The 20,641-nt window shown below is 39.0% G+C and overlaps 1 protein-coding gene across 4 annotated transcripts in view; it reads right to left on the bottom strand.

The window, feature by feature from the left end:
• FIG4 (FIG4 phosphoinositide 5-phosphatase) overlaps positions 1-20,641 on the bottom strand; it is a 137,393-nt gene that overhangs the window by 31,184 nt on the left and 85,568 nt on the right. For all 4 annotated transcript variants that reach the window (XM_066247846.1, XM_066247847.1, XM_066247849.1 and 1 more), the window contains 5 exons: positions 20,099-20,246; positions 16,863-16,946; positions 14,921-15,116; positions 13,568-13,650; positions 9,896-9,982 (listed from right to left, as the gene is read on the bottom strand). In XM_066247846.1, coding sequence (XP_066103943.1) covers positions 9,896-9,982; positions 13,568-13,650; positions 14,921-15,116; positions 16,863-16,946; positions 20,099-20,246 — 598 coding nt within the window. The remainder of the gene's footprint in view (positions 1-9,895; positions 9,983-13,567; positions 13,651-14,920; positions 15,117-16,862; positions 16,947-20,098; positions 20,247-20,641) is intronic.

Below are 20,641 nucleotides of genomic sequence, written 5' to 3'. Positions count from 1 at the left end.
ATTGCCCCCTGGTGGGCTTGCTGGGAGGATTCCGGTTGGGCTCATGCGGGAGTCTGTCTCTCTGCCTCCCCACTTCTAACTTCAGAAAAATAAAAAAATAATAATAAAAAAAGCCCCAAGGGGCTCTGAGTCACACATAGGATGGTAAAGCTACATTTAAACATAGAATAGAAATGTTTTTCTTTATTTCAAACAAAAATTTATCTTAACTGAAAAGATTCTCATATATGGTCAAAGAGGACAAGGCCATGAATCACTACGCCTGGACACACATCTTCACTGGGCAACAGAAACGGTTGTCAGGAAGCCAAGGTGACAGAGCACAGGCTCGGTAATCATTCTCTTGCCCCAAATCTTCCCATTCATTTTCCATACACAAATGAGTGATAATTTGGTAAAGTAACAAAATATCAAAAGGTTAAACAGTTACAAAATGTGATTCTTGTATACAGAGCTAAGAAAACCAGTGAGTAATACCACTCACATGGCCATATCAGATATCCAAATCTGTTCCCAAGGATTAACCTGCTTGCTCATGTAAAAAGACAGTGTTTGATGGGCTAAAAATACACTTAAAACCATGATAAGTTCTTCTTTTCTACCAGTAATTAAAGAATTATTTTCCCATTTAATCTGACCATGAATAGCCAGGAAATTTCAAAAGCACTACAATAATCTATTTAACTTGGGCCTCCTTCAGAGAAAGGTAAGAAATTTTACTTGCTTTTTAAATCAAGAGCAGAATAAAACTAAATTATTGAATCTGTTTAATCTAAAACCTCTTTAGCTCTGCAAAAAATCATCTTGGATGTCCTGTAATTGTCACAAAAAAACCACTGGAGCTCCTAAATTTGGTTTGTCATGTATTTCCAATCCTGGTGACCCACCACCGTATCTAGTCAACCAAGCTAGAAAACTAATGCCTCTCACATGTTCATCACACCCATCCACTACCAAATTTCACCAAGCCCTACAGATTCTGTGTTTACAAAGTAACCCTCTTCCTTATTTCAAATCCCAATAGTATGCCAACCACTTTGTCCTGTTTCCAACAGATATGCTATTGATCTCCCTGCCTCTGATCCACCTACCTGCTGTTTCTAGAGTGGCCTTTCTAAAATGCAAATATAAGACTATCACTCCTCTGATTAAAACAGGTTTTTAATAAAATAAGGGTCACTCTCTCTCAGCATCTCCTCACGGTCCTATTCCTTCTGTCTGTGTCCTCACCTCCTTCTTGATTACCCCCTGGTATTAGGGAATTGTGTGTGGGTCTCCAAAAGTGGTGTCTGGAACTCTGCCCTATGCCCTCCTGGCCTTCTTCAACCAGACAATTTCATCTTTCCCTTAGAATGGACCCTGCCACCTGACTAGGCGGTGGCGCAGTGGATAGAGCATTGGACTGGGATGCAGAGGACCCAGGTTCAAGACCCCGAGGTCGCCAGCTTGAGCACGGGCTCATCTGGTTTGAGCAAAGCTCACCAGCTTGAGCCCAAGGTTGCTGGCTCAAGCAAGGGGTCACTCAGTCTGTTGTAGCCCCTCGGTCAAGGCACATATGAGAAATCAATCAATGAACAACTAAGGAGCCGCAACGAAGAATTATGTTTCTCATCTATCTCCCTTCCTGTCTGTCTGTCCCTATCTCTGACTCTCTCTGTCTCTGCCACCAAAAAAAAAAAAAAAAAAAAAAGAATGGACCCTTGCCCGGGAACCTCTGTCTCATCTGTAGTCTTCCCTGTAGTCCCACAGCCTCCTCTGGTAACACCTTCACACCTCCTGCCACCTGGAATAATGACAGTATAAACCTCACAGTGTATACATACCCTCAGAGGCAGCAGCTGTATCTCAGCTATGTATTGTAAGCCTTAATCTGGCACATAGTGAAGGGCATTCAAAAAATATCTGTCATTTAATGCCTTTAATGTCTTACAGTAAGTATACCTTACCTCATAGAGATCGATGTTCCTGACAAAATAACAACAAGAACACGTTAAGAGGGGGCCCTGGCCGGTTGGCTCAGTGGTAGAGCGTCGGCCTGGTGTGCAGAGGTCCCAGGTTCGATTCCCGGCCAGGGCACACAGGAGAGGCGCCCATCTGCTTCTCCACCCCTCCCCCTCTCCTTCCTCTCTGTCTCTCTCTTCCCCTCCCGCAGCGAGGCTCCATTGGAGCAAGGATGGCCCAGGCGCTGGGGATGGCTCCTTGGCCTCTGCCCCAGGCGCTAGGGTGGCTCTGGTCGTGACAGAGCGATGCTCCGGAGGGGCAGAGCATCGCCCCCTGGTGGGCGTGCCGGGTGGACCCCAGTCGGGCGCATCCCAGTCGGGCGCATGCGGGAGTCTGTCTGACTGTCTCTCCCCATTTCCAGCTTCAGAAAAATACAAAAAAACAAACAAAACAAAAACATGTTAAGAGGGATGGATACTTAAGACCTCCCGTGAACCTGTGAAAGCTTTCATAAATGGTATACTTTGTAGTCACCAAAATAAAACAGGCAATATACCAAATTAAAAATATATACAGCCAGGCGGTGGCACAATGGATAGAGCATCAGACTGGGATGCAGAAGACCCAGGTTTGAGATCCCAAGGTCGCCAGCTTGAGCACAGGCTCATCTGGCTTGAGCAAAGCTCACCAGCTTGGACCCAAGGTCGCTGACTCAAGCAAGGGGTTACTTGGTCTGCTGTAGGCCCACGGTCAAGGCACATATGAGAAAGCAATCAATGAACAACTAAAGTGCCATATTGAAAAATTCATGCTTCTCATCTCTCTCCCTTCCTGTCTGTCTGTCCCTATCTATCCCTCTCTCTGACTCTCTCTCTCTGTCTCTGGCCAAAAAAAAATACACACACACACACACACACACACACGAAAGTCATTTCAGATACCTTAAATAACACAAGTACCTACAATTAAATTTATATTTATTTTTCCTTATATGCCAGAAACCTTTCAGGATAACCCTCTCTGAAAATTTCAACAAATTCACCATTTCATTAGACTTACCTTGTTTAACAGAGTATGCAGATCCTATTGTAGATAACATTCAAACAAAGAGGCTAATAAATGACTGTCATTCTGACTTAGAGCGGTAGCTTCCTGCTCCCTCCTTGCACATTCATCCAAGCTCTCAATGTGTTGTAAGTAACAAGAGTGCATTTTCTAAGGCCTATACTTATTTACCCACTATGTATCTACCACAGAAACCTCTCTTGTCTCTTCCAATCCCCTTTCCTTCCTGACTTGTCATCTCCTTTTCTAATTACAGTATTTTCAACAGGAATGACTCACACATACTTTCATTCAATCAACAAACATTTAAGTGCCTAGATGTGAGGAACAGAGCAACGTTTTTAAATTCATGTAGCTCCAGAAAAGGTGCAGTCATATAAACCCAACCTGTGACTGTTACCCATAGTAAGAAATGCACTTTATATGACAATTCTATACACACAGATTTACTTGTGTGTACTGATGAAGCTACATGTATGCATAGAAACATTTCAGGAAGTAAGACAACCATACTCTGTGCCATGAACTGGAACTTTTTATTTCATTTCACTGTATGAAGTCCTATTAAATTAATTGTATGACCCACTAATGAGTCAATAATTATAATCTGAAAAGCACTGTCCTAAAGTATATAAAGAAAACTTGTGTTTTAGAGAGATTAATATTTAAGTAAAATAGCCTAACCAGGCAGTAGTGCAGTGGATAGAGCATCAGACTGGGACACAAAGGACTCAGGTTTGAAACCCCGAGGTCACCAGTTTGAGCACGGGCTCATCCAGCTTGAGCACATGCTCACCAGCTTAAGTGAGAGGTTGCCAGCTTGAGCTTGGGATCATAGACATGACTCCATGGTCACTGGCTTAAGCCCAAATGTTGCTGGTTTGAAGCCCAAGGTCACTGGCTTGAGCCCAAGGTCATTGGCTTAAACAAGGAGTCACTGGCTTGGCTGGAGTCCCTCAATCAAGGCACATATTAGAAAATAATCAATGAATAACTAAGGTGCCACAACTACGAGCTGATGCTTCTAATTTCTCTTCCTTCCTGTCTGTGTGTCTCTGTCTGTCTGTCTGTCTCTGGCTGAAAAAGAAAATACCCTGAGGGGTTTGGAGAGAGGATGGTGAGGGGGAAAGAAGGAAAGAGAAATAAAAGTAAAAAAAATATGGGGGTGGGGGGGTGATGGGACAGAACAAGCTAATTTAGAAATAGAAAAGATATATAGGAAAAGCCACAGAGGGTTCAAGAAAAAGAGAAGAGAGTAAAGGTCAGAAAGAAAAGGGGAAGAAAGACTGTTGAGATCATTTCTGGGGTGATGGAAGAGGTCACAGCCTCCTTGGTTTTCATATATTAGAACTCAGAAAAGCAAGTACAGAGGAGTTGTCACCTGTCATTTCCCCCACCCTCCTTGGAGGGAATTAGCTGATTGATTACTCATTGCTCATGGCCTCCCACCTGCTCTAATACTTAAGCCTTTCTTTTTTTTTTTTTCATTTAGAAAATTAAATTTAATGGGGTGACATTGATCAGTAAGAGTATAAAGGTTTTCGGTAAACATTTCTATAGCATTTGAACTGTTGATTGTGTTGTGTGCCCATCATCCAAAGTCAAATATTTTCTGTCACTGTATATTTGTCCCTCTCTGCTCTCCTCCCTAAACCCCTTACTCCTGGTAACCACTTCACTTTTATCTATGTCCATGAGTCTCATTTTTATATCCCACCTATGTGTAAAATCACATAGTCCTTAGCTTTTTCTGATTTACTTATTTCACTTAGTTCTCAAGGTCCATCCATGTAGTCATAAATGGCACCATCCACACTGTACTCCCCGGTGTTTAGGAACAATAACAAGAGTTACATATTAAGGTAAAATCATTTGGCCTGTGGCACAGAGACCAGAGCATTATCTAGAGGATGAAATGAAAGCAATGGCATGAGGGCGGATCGCCACAGTGACTTGTATACTGGGAGAACATTAATTGAAAATGCTATCATGAAATGTAAACAAAGAAGTCTACATCTATACTAAACTGAAATTGCCTGATCTCAAAAAAGTAAACAAAGTTGAGTTAAGATCATTGTGTCACACTCATCTCATGTGTGAAAAAGTATGCTAATTCTGAGTGTAAGATTTATGAAACACTTCCCCTGACAGAAGCCCATACCCACAGGCATTCAATTTAAGGCCAATAAATGCTTCTTATTATAAGATGTACTTAAGGAGTAAATTAAACCTTGTGGTCTTAAAACATACTTATTTACCTTGTATTACATTTCAGTAATAAATGAAATCATCCTGCATTGAAAAAATCCTAAGTTAGACAGTATTTATCCAAAGTCTATGTGTTATATTTTGAACCATTTCTGAGAGATAACTTCTAAATGAGTGAGACATATTCCTGGCATAGATGAGCCACAGAATAGCAGGCACAAAAATATATATGCTCATGTTCTTTTTTAACCTATACTGATTGGCAGTTGTTGCTTAGCTAAAAATTCCCCCAGAACGTGTAGGAGTGTACAATGGGAGCAGGTGGGTCCCACCTACCCCTGCACAGCGAGCCCTTCACTCAGGCACTCTCACTTTGCATTTGCTCCCAGCTGCAAGAGGAAACAGGATAGAGAAAGGAAAAAAAAATCTAAAACCTTGGTGTGCTTATTGTTTTCTGTTATGAGAAGGCGGGGGGGGGGGGGGACCAAAAAACAGGAGGGAGAAGAGAAGGCTTCAGTCCACTTCCATAAGTATAAATATTTACTGAGCCCTCAATTTCAGGTACTATTCTGGAGGCAGTACAAAGAGGGGCTGCCCTCTGGGGACTTACAACCTATAACCTAGCAGGAAAGCAATAACCCTAAATAGCAGCAGCAGTGTTCTGATGATGGCTAAACAACCTTTGTACCACATCACAAATCAAGCAAAGTATGCTTGCCCAGGAAGCATGTCTACATTAGGGACAATACACTGGGTACTGGGAAAAGAATAAAGATATAGTACCTTATAATATTTTTAAAAATTCAAGATCAGTACAGTAGAAATATTATGTCTGCATATAGATTATGTGAGAGAATCAGAGGAAGCAATGTTCACACTAATAATAAAGTATTTCTACCAGTGTGGTTATAAAAGCAGCTGGTAACATTAGGCATTTATAGCTTTAGTGATGAAGAACCAGCCTGTCTGAGTTTGAATCTGGGTTCCTTCACTTGTTAGCTGTTTGACCTTGGGCAAGTTACATACCTCTCTGTGCTTCAGTGTCCCATCTGCAAGATGCAGTTAATAGTAAGATCGACTTCACAGGGTATTGTGAGAATGGCGTTAATACAGGTGAAGGTAGTATGTAGAACACACTGAATCATTTCTCCCTCATCACCACTCATACACTTAGGAAGGAGTATGAGCAAAGGGAGGGGTCACACTCAAACAAAACAGCTCTGAGTGGGCTGACAGTGCAGACACTGAAAGGTTCGGAGTTAACATCCACTTCTAAAAAATGTCCTGCAAGACGTCGGGTGAAAGTGTCCAGCTCTCCCAGCCGGGTTTCCATACCTCTGCTGTTGTAGTTACCTCACATGTAGAAAAGAAATACTGGTTGCCTCATGATTTCAAAAAAACTGGCTACATTATGAATTATCCAGAGATGAGAAGATACATATGTATATAAACTTAAAATAAACTTATTACCATTTTAAAATCTACTAGAACCTAAAACACAAGATGAGAATTTCGATAATCTCATATAAATCTAAATTCTCTTGGTTTTGGCATAGCTTTAGAAATCTAAAAATGCATAGTTGACATTTTAAGAACTTAGTTACAGAGCTTCAGTTTAAAGTACACACCCATGCACAAACACAGGACACACACACACACCCGTCCAAAAAACAAACACTCTTGGGCAGTTACCATGACAACATACAGCAATCTACCAGGCTCTTTGTCATCCTGTTGAAGATGCTGTGCAAACACACACTCATGGTAGAGTATTCACTAATTAAGTGGAAAAGGTTAGAAAAATCTAGATCTACGTGGTTTTCAAATGTGTTAGAACTCAGAAAAGCAAGAACTAAATATTTTAAGAAAAGAATTCAAAAGTAATAATAACTGCAACATCAATTATGGATCCAAGTAGTCCCAATGTTAAAGAAAGCAGTGGAAAAGGTTTTGTTTTATTTTGTATGCTATATTCATTTATTTATTTATTTATTTATTCATTTTAGAGAGGAGAGGGAGAGACAGAGAGAGAGAAGGGGGGGGGAGGAGCTGGAAGCATCAACTCCCATGTGTGCCTTGACCAGGCAAGCCCAGGGTTTCGAACCGGCGACCTCAGCATTTCCAGGTCGACACTTTATCCACTGCGCCACCACAGGTCAGGCCTGTATGCTATATTCAACTCATCATCTCCTAAGTTGCACCATACTGTTTTAATGGAATAATCAATTTGTATAATACAATTAGGTTAACAGAATCTATTTTACTAACACATTTAAATGCTTTCCTTCTTTGGCCACATATGTTTCAATTCATTTGGGAGTCCATACTTCTACATGCTAATTAGAAATAAGAAATAAAATACATCTCTAAATTGACAGGAGTTTGTATGTTTTTTAAAAAAAACAAAAGGAAATAGGAAAAAGGAAAGCAATAGTGACAGGGAGCGAAGAAGGGATACACAGCATGTTGAAGGCTGTGATAAAACACGCTTCGGTTTTCCTTCCCTTTCTGGATTAGCCATTTCTGCCTCCCTTGCAGGTTTTTCTCCATCTCAGCTGTTAGGCCCAGATCCCTCAAGACTCAGCTGTGGTTCTACTTCCACTTACTCTCTTTCCCTCAGTGGTCCCATCCTCTCCCAGTGGCTTTAATTATCATTCATGTGCATTTACATCCCCGGAAGGCTCTCTTCTGAGTTCCAGATCAGTTGACCCAGTTGCTTCCTAAACAGGCCAACTTTGATGCTACTTAAAAGGTAAACTGGAACCTTCTCTAGTGCACCTTACCATGATAAATGGCAGGTTTGAATGGTCCTACCACAGGTATACTCAATACCTATCTGGTAAATGAATAATCAATCAATCAGTCAATGAAACCTATTATGAAACCAAAGCGTCCAAGGGTCATCCTTGATAAGGCTTCTTTCTCTCCTCCATGATGACACAGTATCCAAGTCTGTCCATTTCACCTCCTAAATATTCCCCCATCTATCCCATTTCCAAACTTCTCCCAGCCACTACTCTCTAAGGCAGTGGTCTCCAACCCCCGGGCCGTGGACTGATACCGGTCCGTGGGCCATTTGGTACCGGTCCGTAGAGAAAGAATAAATAACTTACATTATTTCTGTTTTATTTATATTTAAGTCTGAACGATGTTTTATTTTTAAAAAATGACCAGATTCCCTCTGTTACATCCATCTAAGACTCACTCTTAACGCTTGTCTCGGTCACGTGATACATTTATCCGTCCCACCCTAAAGGCTGGTCTGTGAAAATATTTTCTGACATTAAACCGGTCCGTGGCCCAAAAATAGGTTGGGGACCACTGCTCTAAGGCACCAGTGTTTGCCTGGATTAGTGTAATAGCCTCTTAACTATCAATCGGGAACATGCAGATATAGTACACAGTGAAGTTAGGCAATCAGTATTTATTAAACAGTTTACTCTGATGAAGTTGGTCATGAAAAGGGAAGACAATCTTTACTAAATGTTAGCTCTATGCCGGGCTCTGATCTAAACAACTCACGAATACTATCTCATTTAATCTCCACACTGATTCACTTTCTAAACATACACATCAGGGAGCCGCCTCTCCTGGTCACAACCTCTGCTTTGTTTGGTTCCAACAAGCTAGGAATAATGAGGAACATGAAGAAAATGAAGATGATGGTGATAATCACCATTTATTGAGAACTTTTTCAGACACTGTTCAAAGCACTTTGTATTATTTCATTTAAGCCTACCACCCTCCTCAAGGCAGGAGTAATCATTTTCCCATTTTGCAGATGAGAAAACTGAGCTGCACAAGACTTCAGTTACTTGCTCATGGTAAAAACAAAACAAACAGCCTGATTAGGCGGTGCTGCAGTTGATATAGCATCGAACTGGGACTCAGAGGACCCAGGTTCTGAACCCCAAAGTCGCTGGCTTGAGCATAGGGTCACTGGCTTGAGCGTTGTCTCACAGATATGATCTCATGGTCACTAGCTTGAGACCAGAGGTCACTGGCTTGAAGCCCAAGGTCACTGGCTTGCACAAGGGGTCACTGACTCAGCTGGAGCACCTCTGGTCAAGGCACATATGAGAAAGCAATCAATGAACAACTAAGGTGTCACAATGAAGAATTGATGCTTTTCAACTCTCTCCCTTCCTGTCTGTCTGTCCCTATCTGTCTCTCTTTCTGTCTCTCTCACTAAAAACAAAAACAAGCAAACAAAGAAGTGGTAGAGATGTGATTCAGAATATGAAACTAATTCTGTTCAAGAATTTACTAAACACCTGTTTAACTTATAGCAAGTTATTAGAACTGATGAGGATATACAGGTAGAAGAGACAAGCTAATCCCTGCCTTCAAGGGTCTTGTATTGAACTTGAAGAGCCTCCCTGCAGGGTCAGAGCTGTTCTGTCATTACACCTCTACCCAGTGGAGAGTTCGTGGGGAGAAGCATCCTCCAGCTAACTCGAATCCCACCTCCAAAGGGTGCATTTAAGTAGAGTCAAGGGTGCCAATCTTCTTGACCCCCACAGCAACCCAGTGTTCCTCGGATAAGGTACCAGGAGATGCTTTAGAATTTACACTAATATGGTAACAAAACAATATTTTTTGTTACAAAGTCTTAAAAGAAAAAGGCACTATGAATAGCATTAATACAAGTATTTTTTTTAAGGTCTAATCCAGTACTCACAATTTTATAACTCCATCTGGACACCTGGAACAGAGCTGCTGGCTGCTCTTGTCTTGTTTATGTTGACTCTGACCCAGCTGAACGAATCTACAAATTACAATTGGTAAAAAGTAAGTCAAAGAAGAAATGACTTGCAACAAATTCAGTAGAACACACAAAATAGAATGAGCTTTCAAATGATGACAGTATGCTAATTTCAGAAAAGCACACAGGAGTACCCTATTCAGTGTTTTTCAACTGCTGGTCTACAAACCAGTCTGCCAGAAACTTCATGCCTGTCTTTGAGAGTTAACCACCTTGATGTTGTATGAAGATTATAAACCCAATGATCTTAGTTGAATTCGTTTATGTTCAGGATGATTTCTGCCGTAGCAGTCCCTGAAATGGATTCTCCTATTTTCACCTGTTTCCAAGTGTAGAAAGGTTGAAAATAGTTGTCCTATGTAACACAAGATTACTTACAAATGGTTGCCTGATTTTAGAGTGGGTTTGTGAGAAGGAGGGATTCTGCTTACAATGTAAGTCAAACTATAGATATAAGAATGACAAAATGTAGACTTCGTTGTGTTTCTATTTACTTAAATGTGATAAAAACAAAAACAAAAACAAAAAACTGAGCCCTGGTTTGTTAGAGCATTGTCCTGAAGTGCAGAGGTTGCCAGTTCAAGCCCTGGTCGGGGCACATACAGGAACAGATCAATTTCCTGTCCCTCTCTCTTCCTCTCTCACTAGAATCAATAAATAAAAATAATAATTAAATACAAAAAACTGAACCAAAATGTACCTGAAGACAAACAGATGATCTTTCAGGGCCTCACATATATATCTAGGAGTGACTACAGCAGGAAACACGGGGAATTCCAGGGGAGATGTTGTGGTGAGACCAATGACAAGGACAGGGCAGGACCAGGCTAGGAATCCACCTCCTGGAGCATGGACACTGCTGAGAACTCAAGACGTGGACTCAGTCTCCTTAGGACCACAACAACTGCCAAGTATATTCCAGTCACTCCAAAGGGTACTTTCAACGGAGATGAGGGAACTGAGGAAACCACCTACTAAGCACTACTGTATACCACCCGGTCAGAGAAGACTGGCACAACACAGAGCTCGTCTTAGAGCTAAGAGCCAGAGACAATCCCCCCTGGCCATCCAGCAGGGGAAAGAAGACAGCTCTGACCAGCTACTTCTCAAGAGCAGGCTGTGGACTGTCTGAGCTGTGGCATGCAGTTTTGTTCCACTGTGCCCTGGGAAGGCTACAACGAAGGACTAAAGGGTTGATTCCATTCTCACTTTTCTACTTCTTAAAAATATTTTTTCTTTTGATGACTATGGACACTTTTATAATTTATTTTTTAATTAGCTTTTCTAAAGGTCAAGCAAAGTGCTGCAGAAACTACCAATTATTAAATCATTATGGTACGCCTGACCAGGCGGTGGTGCAGTGGATAGAGCGTCGAATTGGGATGTGGAGGACCCAGGTTCGAGACCCTGAGGTTGCCAGCTTGAGCATGGGCTCATCTGACTTGAGCAAAAAGCTCACCAGCTTGGACCCAAGGTCGCTGGCTCGAGCAAGGGGTTACTCGGTCTGCTGAAGGCCTGTGGTCAAGGCACATATAAGAAAGCAATCAATGAACAACTAAGGTATCAAAACGAAAAACTGATGATTGATGCTTCTCATCTCTCTCCGTTCCTGTCTGTCTGTCCCTATCTATCCCTCTCTCTGATTCTCTTTCTGTCCCTGTAAAAAAAAAAAAATTATTATGGTGCTACCAAAGAACTTTCAAATAGCTTACTTTTATCTAACTTTCTATCTTCACCAAATGAACACTTTGATGCATTTTTTGGAAAAGAGTAACACATAACATCTAATATTTGTACAGAATTTTAAACTTACTAAATCATGTGCACAATCATGGTCAGAATTAAAAACAAAAAAATATTTGGCAGGGGTCTTAGGCTTAATTTAAGGAAGGAAGTTAACTTCTGGGTCTGGTCAAGAGAGCACTGCTTTAATAAAGCATTTAGCTACACTGTTGTTACAAGGTGATGAATAAGTGACTGCCTGTCCTTGCGTCGAGGAGTGAGGAAGGAGAGTGTGGCTGAGATCTGGATGACTAAACTGGCTCCTGGTGAGACACTGATGCAGTCACACCAGTGTTTTTGCAGTCAAGAAATGCTGTGCTTTTTTATATTTACATATTATATAGCAGATCATACTAGTTTGAAGTAAAAGTGATAATATCCAGTACGATGGATTCTATAAATGAAATATCCTCCATAAAAAAACAAACAAAAAATCAGTGCTCATTTATATTCTAGAGCAGTGGTCCCCAACCTTTTTTGAGCCATGGACCAGTTTAATGTCAGAAAATATTTTCATGGACCGGCCTTTAGGGTGGGACAGGTAAATGTATCATGTGACTGAGACAAGCATCAAGAGTGAGTCTTAGATGGATGTAACAGAGGGAATCTGGTCATTTTTTAAAAATAAAACATCGTTCAGACTTAAATATAAATAAAACAGAAATAATGTAAGTTATTTATTCTTTTTCTGCGGACTGGTACCAAATGGCCCACGGACTGGTACCGGTTCGTGGCCCGGGGGTTGGGGACCACTGTTCTAGAGTTTATATATGCCAAACTTACATGAATGAAGAGCCTCTTTATAGAATTATCATAGCTACATATTTAATAAAAGCCACTGCACTTATGTTTTGATTGGAAATTCCTTTAGTGCAGGTTTTTTGGAAGCCAGCAATATTTGCCACCGTAAATCACATCCATAGAAACGCTATACTTTCACGGAACTTTGCTTTAAGGGGCATTGCACACGCAGAGTTCATTTCTAGTTTGACAGCATTGTACTTAATTCTCTATTACCCTTGACTTTTTAAGGGCTGTACTATAATGAGAATATTTCTGTCTTACTGTTAAAATCTAATTACCTATGCTTTAAAATTTTCTAAGACAGTCCTTGGGATCTTGTAAATGTGAATTTTGACTTATTAACTGCTAATAAAATTATACTGAAACAATGAAAAAATAATCAAGTCTTCTCACTGCATGTATTAGGCTGAGGGGGTTTTACAGTGGTCTCATCAGTTCCTTGAGGATTTCTAGGTGAGGTATTCTTTTGAGAATCTGACAACTATGTCTCAGAAAAACACACATACACACAAAACTATGTATGTGATTTTAATTAAGTAATGCCTCTTGGTGGATCCTTCTCATTTCAGCTAGATCTGCCTAATAAAGGTCTATACCATTCTGAATTGGCACCCATTCTGAATTATCATCACTTCCTTTTTCCTCTCCAGACTTCATTTCCACCAGCAGCCCAGAGCTAGTGACCACAAGGTCCTCCACTGGAAATACCCCAAGTTTGTTTTGTACCTGATCTTGAGGATTTGTTACCGTAGAACTGTGTGTGTACTTCAGCTTGCAGCTTATGTACGGGCAATGAAAGTACATGTATGCATTAGAAATTTTTTCCATTGAGAAGCACTGAGTCTTAGGCAACAGACCCTCCAAATAGAAAGTGTTTCTGAAGACCTTCTAAATGCTACTACTGGATTCCTTCTGTAATTGACTATTTTAAGTTATACTAGATAGGTTACTGTAATAATACATTTGCATTTTTTTCTCAATCTCTACATGGAAGTAGTTTACCTTGAATAAATGGAGAGGTCTTCCTCTGAGAGACCATCGGAGAGGTTAATTCCATATACCTCTTTCATGGGCTGGACCACATTCTAGGGTTAAAAAAAAGAACGAGGAAGAATGTTTAGACATCTAGCATATTATTTCCAAAGATGAACAAAATGAACCTATCAATTTCTGAATCACAATGTTTCTTCAATGTATTCATTAAACTTCTCAGTTTTTTTTAAATCTGATATTTCCACTAACAATAGTTTATTTTAGGGTAAAAAACTGTTGAATAATTATTAGTTGCCTTTGTATGATACAGGACTTGCAAACATTCCTACGAAGGGCCAGATAGTAAATGTTTTAAGTTCCTTGGGCCATGCTATTTCTACAGTTACTACTCAGCTCTGCTCTTATGGTACAGGAGCAGCCACGGACAACAGATAAACAAGTAGGCATGGCTGGGTGCCAATAAAACTTTATTTACCAAAACAGACAACTGGCTGGATTTGGTCAATGGGTTATAGTTTGCCAATTCCTGGGATAATAAATTTTAGTGCTTGTATTATTACATTTTATTTTTCATATCAACCTCTAATGACTTCTGTTTATTTCTAGAAATCAAATTTTCCCCAAAGCTAGATTTGGTTCTTTTGTTGTTTACTTCCTTTTTACTTTCCCTTAATATATTGGTAATATCACATTGAACAGGGTGAATTTCCCACTGATGCTATGCAAAGTATGTGAGGCCAAAACTTCCATTCCAACAATATCTGAGCAAGGGAATAAATGAACGTGCAAGAGGGTGGGCTGCTCAAAGAGGGGCAGGATTCTCTTAAAAGTTCCGTAGTAATAGGGATTTCATTGTTATACTAGGGAGAAAAAACACCAGTTTCAGTTCAAAATGAAACCATTTTTATTTGTCTGTCTATGCTAAATGTATTTATCGCTGCAGTGCCTCCAATACCACATATTAGAATGGTGTGAATGAAACATGACCTTTTCTCGTTCTCAGCGTTTTAACTTAAAGTAGAATTTTAAGGACCATCCTCCAGAGCAGGGGTTGGGAACCTTTTTGGCTGAGAGAGCCATAAATGCCACATATTTTAAAATGTAATTCCATGAGAGCCATACAATGACCTGTGTACGTTACGTGATTGGCTCCAGCCATCCGCAACCATGAACATGAGTGGTAGGAAATGAATGGATTGTAATACATGAGAATGTTTTACATTTTTAACATTATTTTTTCATTAAAGATTTGTCTGCGAGCCAGATGCAGCCATCAAAAGAGCCACATCTGGCTCGCGAGCCATCGCTTCCCAACCCCTGCTCCAGAGCTTCATGCTGGACACAAGCTCCTCTCCCCCACACCTCGGTCACTTTGGCACTGTCTCCTGTGTCGGTCATCTTCACTGGAGTGGAGCGCTGAGACACAGAGCCCTCTTCTTCGCGGTCAGTCCCAGAGTCATCCTCAGAGCTGCTGGACACAGCCTCCTCGCTGGGGGGTGGCGGGGCGCTGGCTGCTGTCTTCCGCTGTAATACAGCTTCTTCTCTGTTGCTTTTGTTCCTTTGAAAAGGTAAGTATGAAGGTGAAACACCTTTAATCAGAACCCTCAATACTCACTGTGCATCACTCTGTCCCAAAGCCTCAGTCCTAGTGAAGCATAAGAAAATGTGAGAAACTAGCTTCTGAGTTCAACTTATGCTAAAGGGGAAACCTGAATAGTTTACCATGCACAAGTACTGACCTTTTATTAATTTAAACCCTGCTATAAATTCTGGAAACAAACCAGTATGTGTGTAAGGCAGTGCAGAAAAGTCTTCTGACCACTTGGTTACTGTGTCTTCCATTGGCAACTGAAATCAGTATTTTCAAAATTTATGGCACAATAATAGATTATATGTTTTGAGTTATTAGTAAAATTATATATAACTTGTAAAAGCTTCAAGAAAAGGTCAAAAGCCAAATCCATGTGTATTTCCTTCCCTCTTATTATTTTTATCAATCACAGTATCAGCTACTGATTTGTACCAGAGTAATGAGCAACTAATGAACATGAACTAAATTTTAAAACTCATTATTAGTAAATAATTATATTTGCTGAACATTCCTACTAATAGTAGGAAATAGATGGGGGGAGAAAAAAATGACACCTACGAAAGTATTTACTTTTATTTTAGTTCCAAATTTGAGAGTGGTAAGAATATTTTCTTAATTCAGAAAATAATTTATAATAATATTTTTGGCTTCTGTGAAATATGTTTAATATTTCATTCTTTGAAAAATATTATCTATAAAAGATTTAAAATACTATAATATTCTGAAATATTCTAAGAAAAGAAAATGCTATATTATATGACCATTAGTTAGATGTTATGAAAAATAAATTAGTTTTGACTTTCTACAACTAAAAATTAAAGCTGATAACATTTCTCTGCCATTCACTAATATAGCTGGTCATTCATGTATTTGTCCCAGGAAGTCCTTGAATTCTAAACTCCTGAAAACATCTTTTCTCTTAAATTCTTTAACATCTGGTCCAGGGCTCACTATGTAGCTATTTAAAGCCACAGAAATGGTGTGTCTGGAAAATAGTAATATATATCCCGCTGTATAAATCACATGTAGCTAAAATCTAATTAGGACCCCATACACACTCCTAAATATAATTAGCACTCAGTATCTCCAGTCTGGCGAGGGTTTCTGGTCAGAGTATAGAAGAAACCTTATCACTGGATTATTCAGGTCAGCGGAAGTAACAGAGATTCTATTGCTAAAACACACACATTTCACTCCAGTTTCTAAGTATGAACATGTAAACATGGTTTGCCTTCTTCCCTGGATGACTGGATATAACAAACTAATAGTCTTCCCCAAAACAATGTTATAGTAATATGCAGAAAATCTATTAATCTCTCAGAGCATATTTGCTTTAATGTTTCCTCAGGATGAAAAAAAAAATACTATGGATATAAATTTTTACCTAAGCATTTTATGTTGAGGGAAATAGAGGATGCTGGGTTTTTACAGGACATAGAATATAATATCTGCTACCTGTCTTTATGCCATCTGTGATGTTCCTAATTTAAAATAATAAAGTGCACCATGTTGTTGAAATTCCCATAAATTCACTTTCCATGTTGAACACTTTAGTGATCCCAGTGCTATAAATAAATGACCTCCATAGATGCAATAAATAGGCTGTGCCCCAAACTATGTGACGAAGTTATTAGTTTTTGGTGAAAATGATATTCCAAGTGCTCTATTATTTTACATGAATCTTTAAAATTTCATTCTATATGCAAATCTTACCCCAGTACTGATTTTCCAGTTTCATCTGGTTTGCGCACAGTAAATGGACTTGGATCAATGCCAATGTTCTTAGGCATAAAGTCACTGAAGAAAGGGGAAAAAATTCCATATGAATCACTGTCCATCCAGATAATATTGGCTTCCACTCAATTCACATTTTTACACTATTCCTTCTTAGCCCTTGGTGCTACATACACAGGCGTGGGCAAAAGTAGGTCTACAGTTGTGAGTACATGAAACCCAGGGTCTATGCTTATTGTATTATTCGTCTGTTTTACAACTATATTTGCATTCTGACCTCAATGTTCAGGGGAGCATAGGTTATCAGGGCCATAAAACCCCATGAATTAATGACACTTGGTAATGTCAATGTTATCAGTCTTCTCTGTGAATTTTCTTTATGATTATGAGGCCCAATGGTTATGAATTTAAGAGTTTGTTTACTGGAACAGAGTTGATATCTGAATTACTGCTAAAATGTTTACCCTCTGGTTATATATCATGATTAGTTTTCAGATAAAATTAAACTCAAAAATATCACTGATAAAACACTAAGCCACTCAGCTTTATGGACAGTGTTTTTATTACAATATACCACCTAAGGAAGCTGACATAATGATGAAAAACACAGTGGTATGAATTAAAGTATCAACATCTACCTCATTAGGCTAAGGTTAATTCATTAAAACACTGTTGGAACACTTTAAATAGAAACTTAATTTACCACCTACTAAGAAGCTAAAGTCACTTTCTCACTAGCAAAGCCTACCTAAATATTCCTGCTGAAGTCAGACCCAATTCCTCAGTAGAAGCCAAAAAGATAGCAGTTATTTGCAAGGATACTGCTCCAAGTGTGATTCAATACTACATTTTTTTTTTTTTGAAGGAAAAGAAAGTAGTAATATTGAATCTGATTCAAAATACCTCTTAAACCAGGGGTCGGGAACCTATGGCTTGCAAGCCAGATGTGGCTCTTTTGATGGCTGCATCTGGCTCACAGACAAATCTTTAAAAAAATAAATAACATTAAAAATATAAAACATTCTCATGTATTACAATCCATTCATTTCCTACCACTCATGTTCATGGTTGCGGGTGGCTGGAGTCAATCACAGCTGTTCTCTGGGACAACATCAAATTTTTATTGGATAATGTGTAACATACACGGCTTCACTGTATGGCTCTCATGAAATTACATTTTAAAATATGTGGTGTTCATGGCTCTCTCAGCCAAAAAGTTTTCCGACCCCTGTCTTAAACAGTTTGAAAATGTTGCTTTTAAAATGTTAAGTGATTTAATTTTTCTTTCTTTTGGACATATACAGTTGATCCTCATTATTTGTTGACTCTATATTTGAGAATTTGCTTACTAAAATTTATTGGTAACCCCAAAATCAACACTCATAGCTTTCATGGCCACTCCCAGACATAAACACATGCAGAACAGTGAAAAATTAGAGCAACCCGATGCTGTTTTTCCCAGCTGAGGCAGAACAAGGTGACACTCTTCTTGTTTTAGCTCTCATACTATATAAACAGGTATCCTTTTCATGGTCTACTCAGTGCCATGGGGTTTTCATTCTTTCTTTCTTTCTTTTTTTTTTTTTTTTGGTGATCTCACTGGCTGAAATGGACCCCAGCATAGTGCTGACGCTGTCTTGTATTTCTAAGCATAAGAAAGTTGTGTTATAGAGAAAATAAATGTTAGAGAAGCTTCATTCAGGCATGAGTTATAATGCTGTTGCCTGTGTGCTCAACATTCAATGAATTGACAATATTTATTAAATAATGTATTTTCTCAATTATGGGAAGGAAAGGTGGGTGAGGAGGTAGAAGAGGTAAAGTGGGAATAAATGGGAATGGAAGGAGACGACTTGGCGTGGTGAACACGGTGCAGTGTACAGATGATGTATCCTGGAATGGTACACCTGAAACTTATGTAGTTTCATTAATCAATGTCCCCCCAATAAATTCTATTTTAAAAAAGATATCTTTAAACAGAAACATACAAAACAAGATTATGTATTAAATGATTGACAAAATGTTGTGACCAAAAGGCTTATAGGGTTACCCTATACTTCTTCTAGGAGCAAAGGCTCAATGTTCTCTAATTCAGTGTCTGTAGGAACTTGACAGAACATAACTCCTGCAAATAAAAACAACTGTACATCTGTAATATCATTCATACTTTGCTGAACTGAAAACTTCTAGAAATGATAATGATCTTACAATTAAAACTGCTAATCTTTAACAAGTTTAATTGAAAATTAAGCACAGAAAAATTTGAAAATTTCCATCCAGAACTAAGGCCAAATGTAGAGTAATATCTAGGAAACAAAACTATAAAATATGTTTCTATAGGTACTACGTTAAACTTAGGCATACATATATCACATTTGAAAGGAATTTAAAATGTAAACTTAGTATTAAACATAATCCAAAAGTGATTTACTTTGCCTAATTTTCTTATAGTCTCATCATTTTTCTAAAGGGCCTTACCAAAGTTTAAAAGAGACACAGAAAATGAAGTATGTTCAAAGGTGACAGACCAGGATGGAAAGTCTGAATACAATGTCAAATGAGTTATAAAAGAACAAATGAAGAATATTTACCCTGAAAAAAATTAATTATGTTTCCTCAGCTATTTGGAGAGCTGTCATACAGAAAAAGAACTAGACTTGTACTGTGCCTAATAAAAATTGTAATATAATTATAGCCACCATATATGAGTCAATCACTGTGTCAGATACTGTATTAGGTACTTGGTATATGTGTGAATATGTGTGCGGTGTTACATACAACCCTGTATATGAAATGAAGAAATGAGACTTAGATAAGTTGGATAATTTCTTAAAGTAACACAAGTAGGCAGTGGCTGGCCTAAGAATCATATTCCAGCCCTCCTGGTACCAAAGAGTATGCTTTTTCTACTAATTATGTTAGCTCTCAACTTCGATGTTCAACTTTAAAAAATGAGTTTATTTCAAGTGATAACTAGAAACAATGGGGGGAAGATTTCAACTTATCAAAGGAAAGAAATTAAATCCAGTTTTCAACAATAGAAGGGACTGTCCGCTAAAGCAGCAGGCTCCCTATAATAGGAGGTATGCAGAGGCTGAGCACCTACCTGCTAGCAGGCTTACAGAGTAGATTTCTGGTAAAGTAAGACACATTTATATAAACTAGGAAAACTATATTTCCCAAATCCTTACAATATCAGAGTACTCACAACATACCGTGCTGAACTCGTCATAGCCAAGCAAAAGGTGTCATCAAAACTGCTCAGTTCGTATGGTCGGAAGAATTCATTGTGAATATCAATCTCTTCATCGTGTTTGTGAAATTTCTTCACTATCAACTTCTTTAAGTTTGCAGCACAGATAACTAAGAGAGATACTCCCTGTTATTCTTAAAGTCTTTAGATTGCAGCCAGAAATCGTGTCTGCAGTAAGTGTGTTCTGAGAGGGTGCACTGAACAAAGTTCAGCTCCTGCCTCTGGAACGTACACACTGGGATGAGACAAGATATGGGCAAGAATATGCAATGCTAAGCTGGGTGTGATGAGGCAGGAGGGCCTTTGGGAGTGAGGGTCGGATCAAGTCTTTTTTACTCTTAGATAATTACCCTCTGCCTTCTAGATAAAAATCATGTAGTTATTTCACTAAATTTTCCTTTATAGTTCAAATCCTGTTAATGGCTGATGTTAGACTGTTGAAGTCCTTTCCTTTGTTCCAGAACCACCAAACCTTTACAGCTATATGAGTTATTTTACCTAGAAT

Source organism: Saccopteryx bilineata, chromosome 12, assembly GCF_036850765.1.
Source record: "Saccopteryx bilineata isolate mSacBil1 chromosome 12, mSacBil1_pri_phased_curated, whole genome shotgun sequence".
Lineage (NCBI taxonomy): Eukaryota > Metazoa > Chordata > Mammalia > Chiroptera > Emballonuridae > Saccopteryx > Saccopteryx bilineata.
Note: the sequence above shows the minus strand (reverse complement) of the source record. Positions and strands in the feature narration are given on the sequence as shown.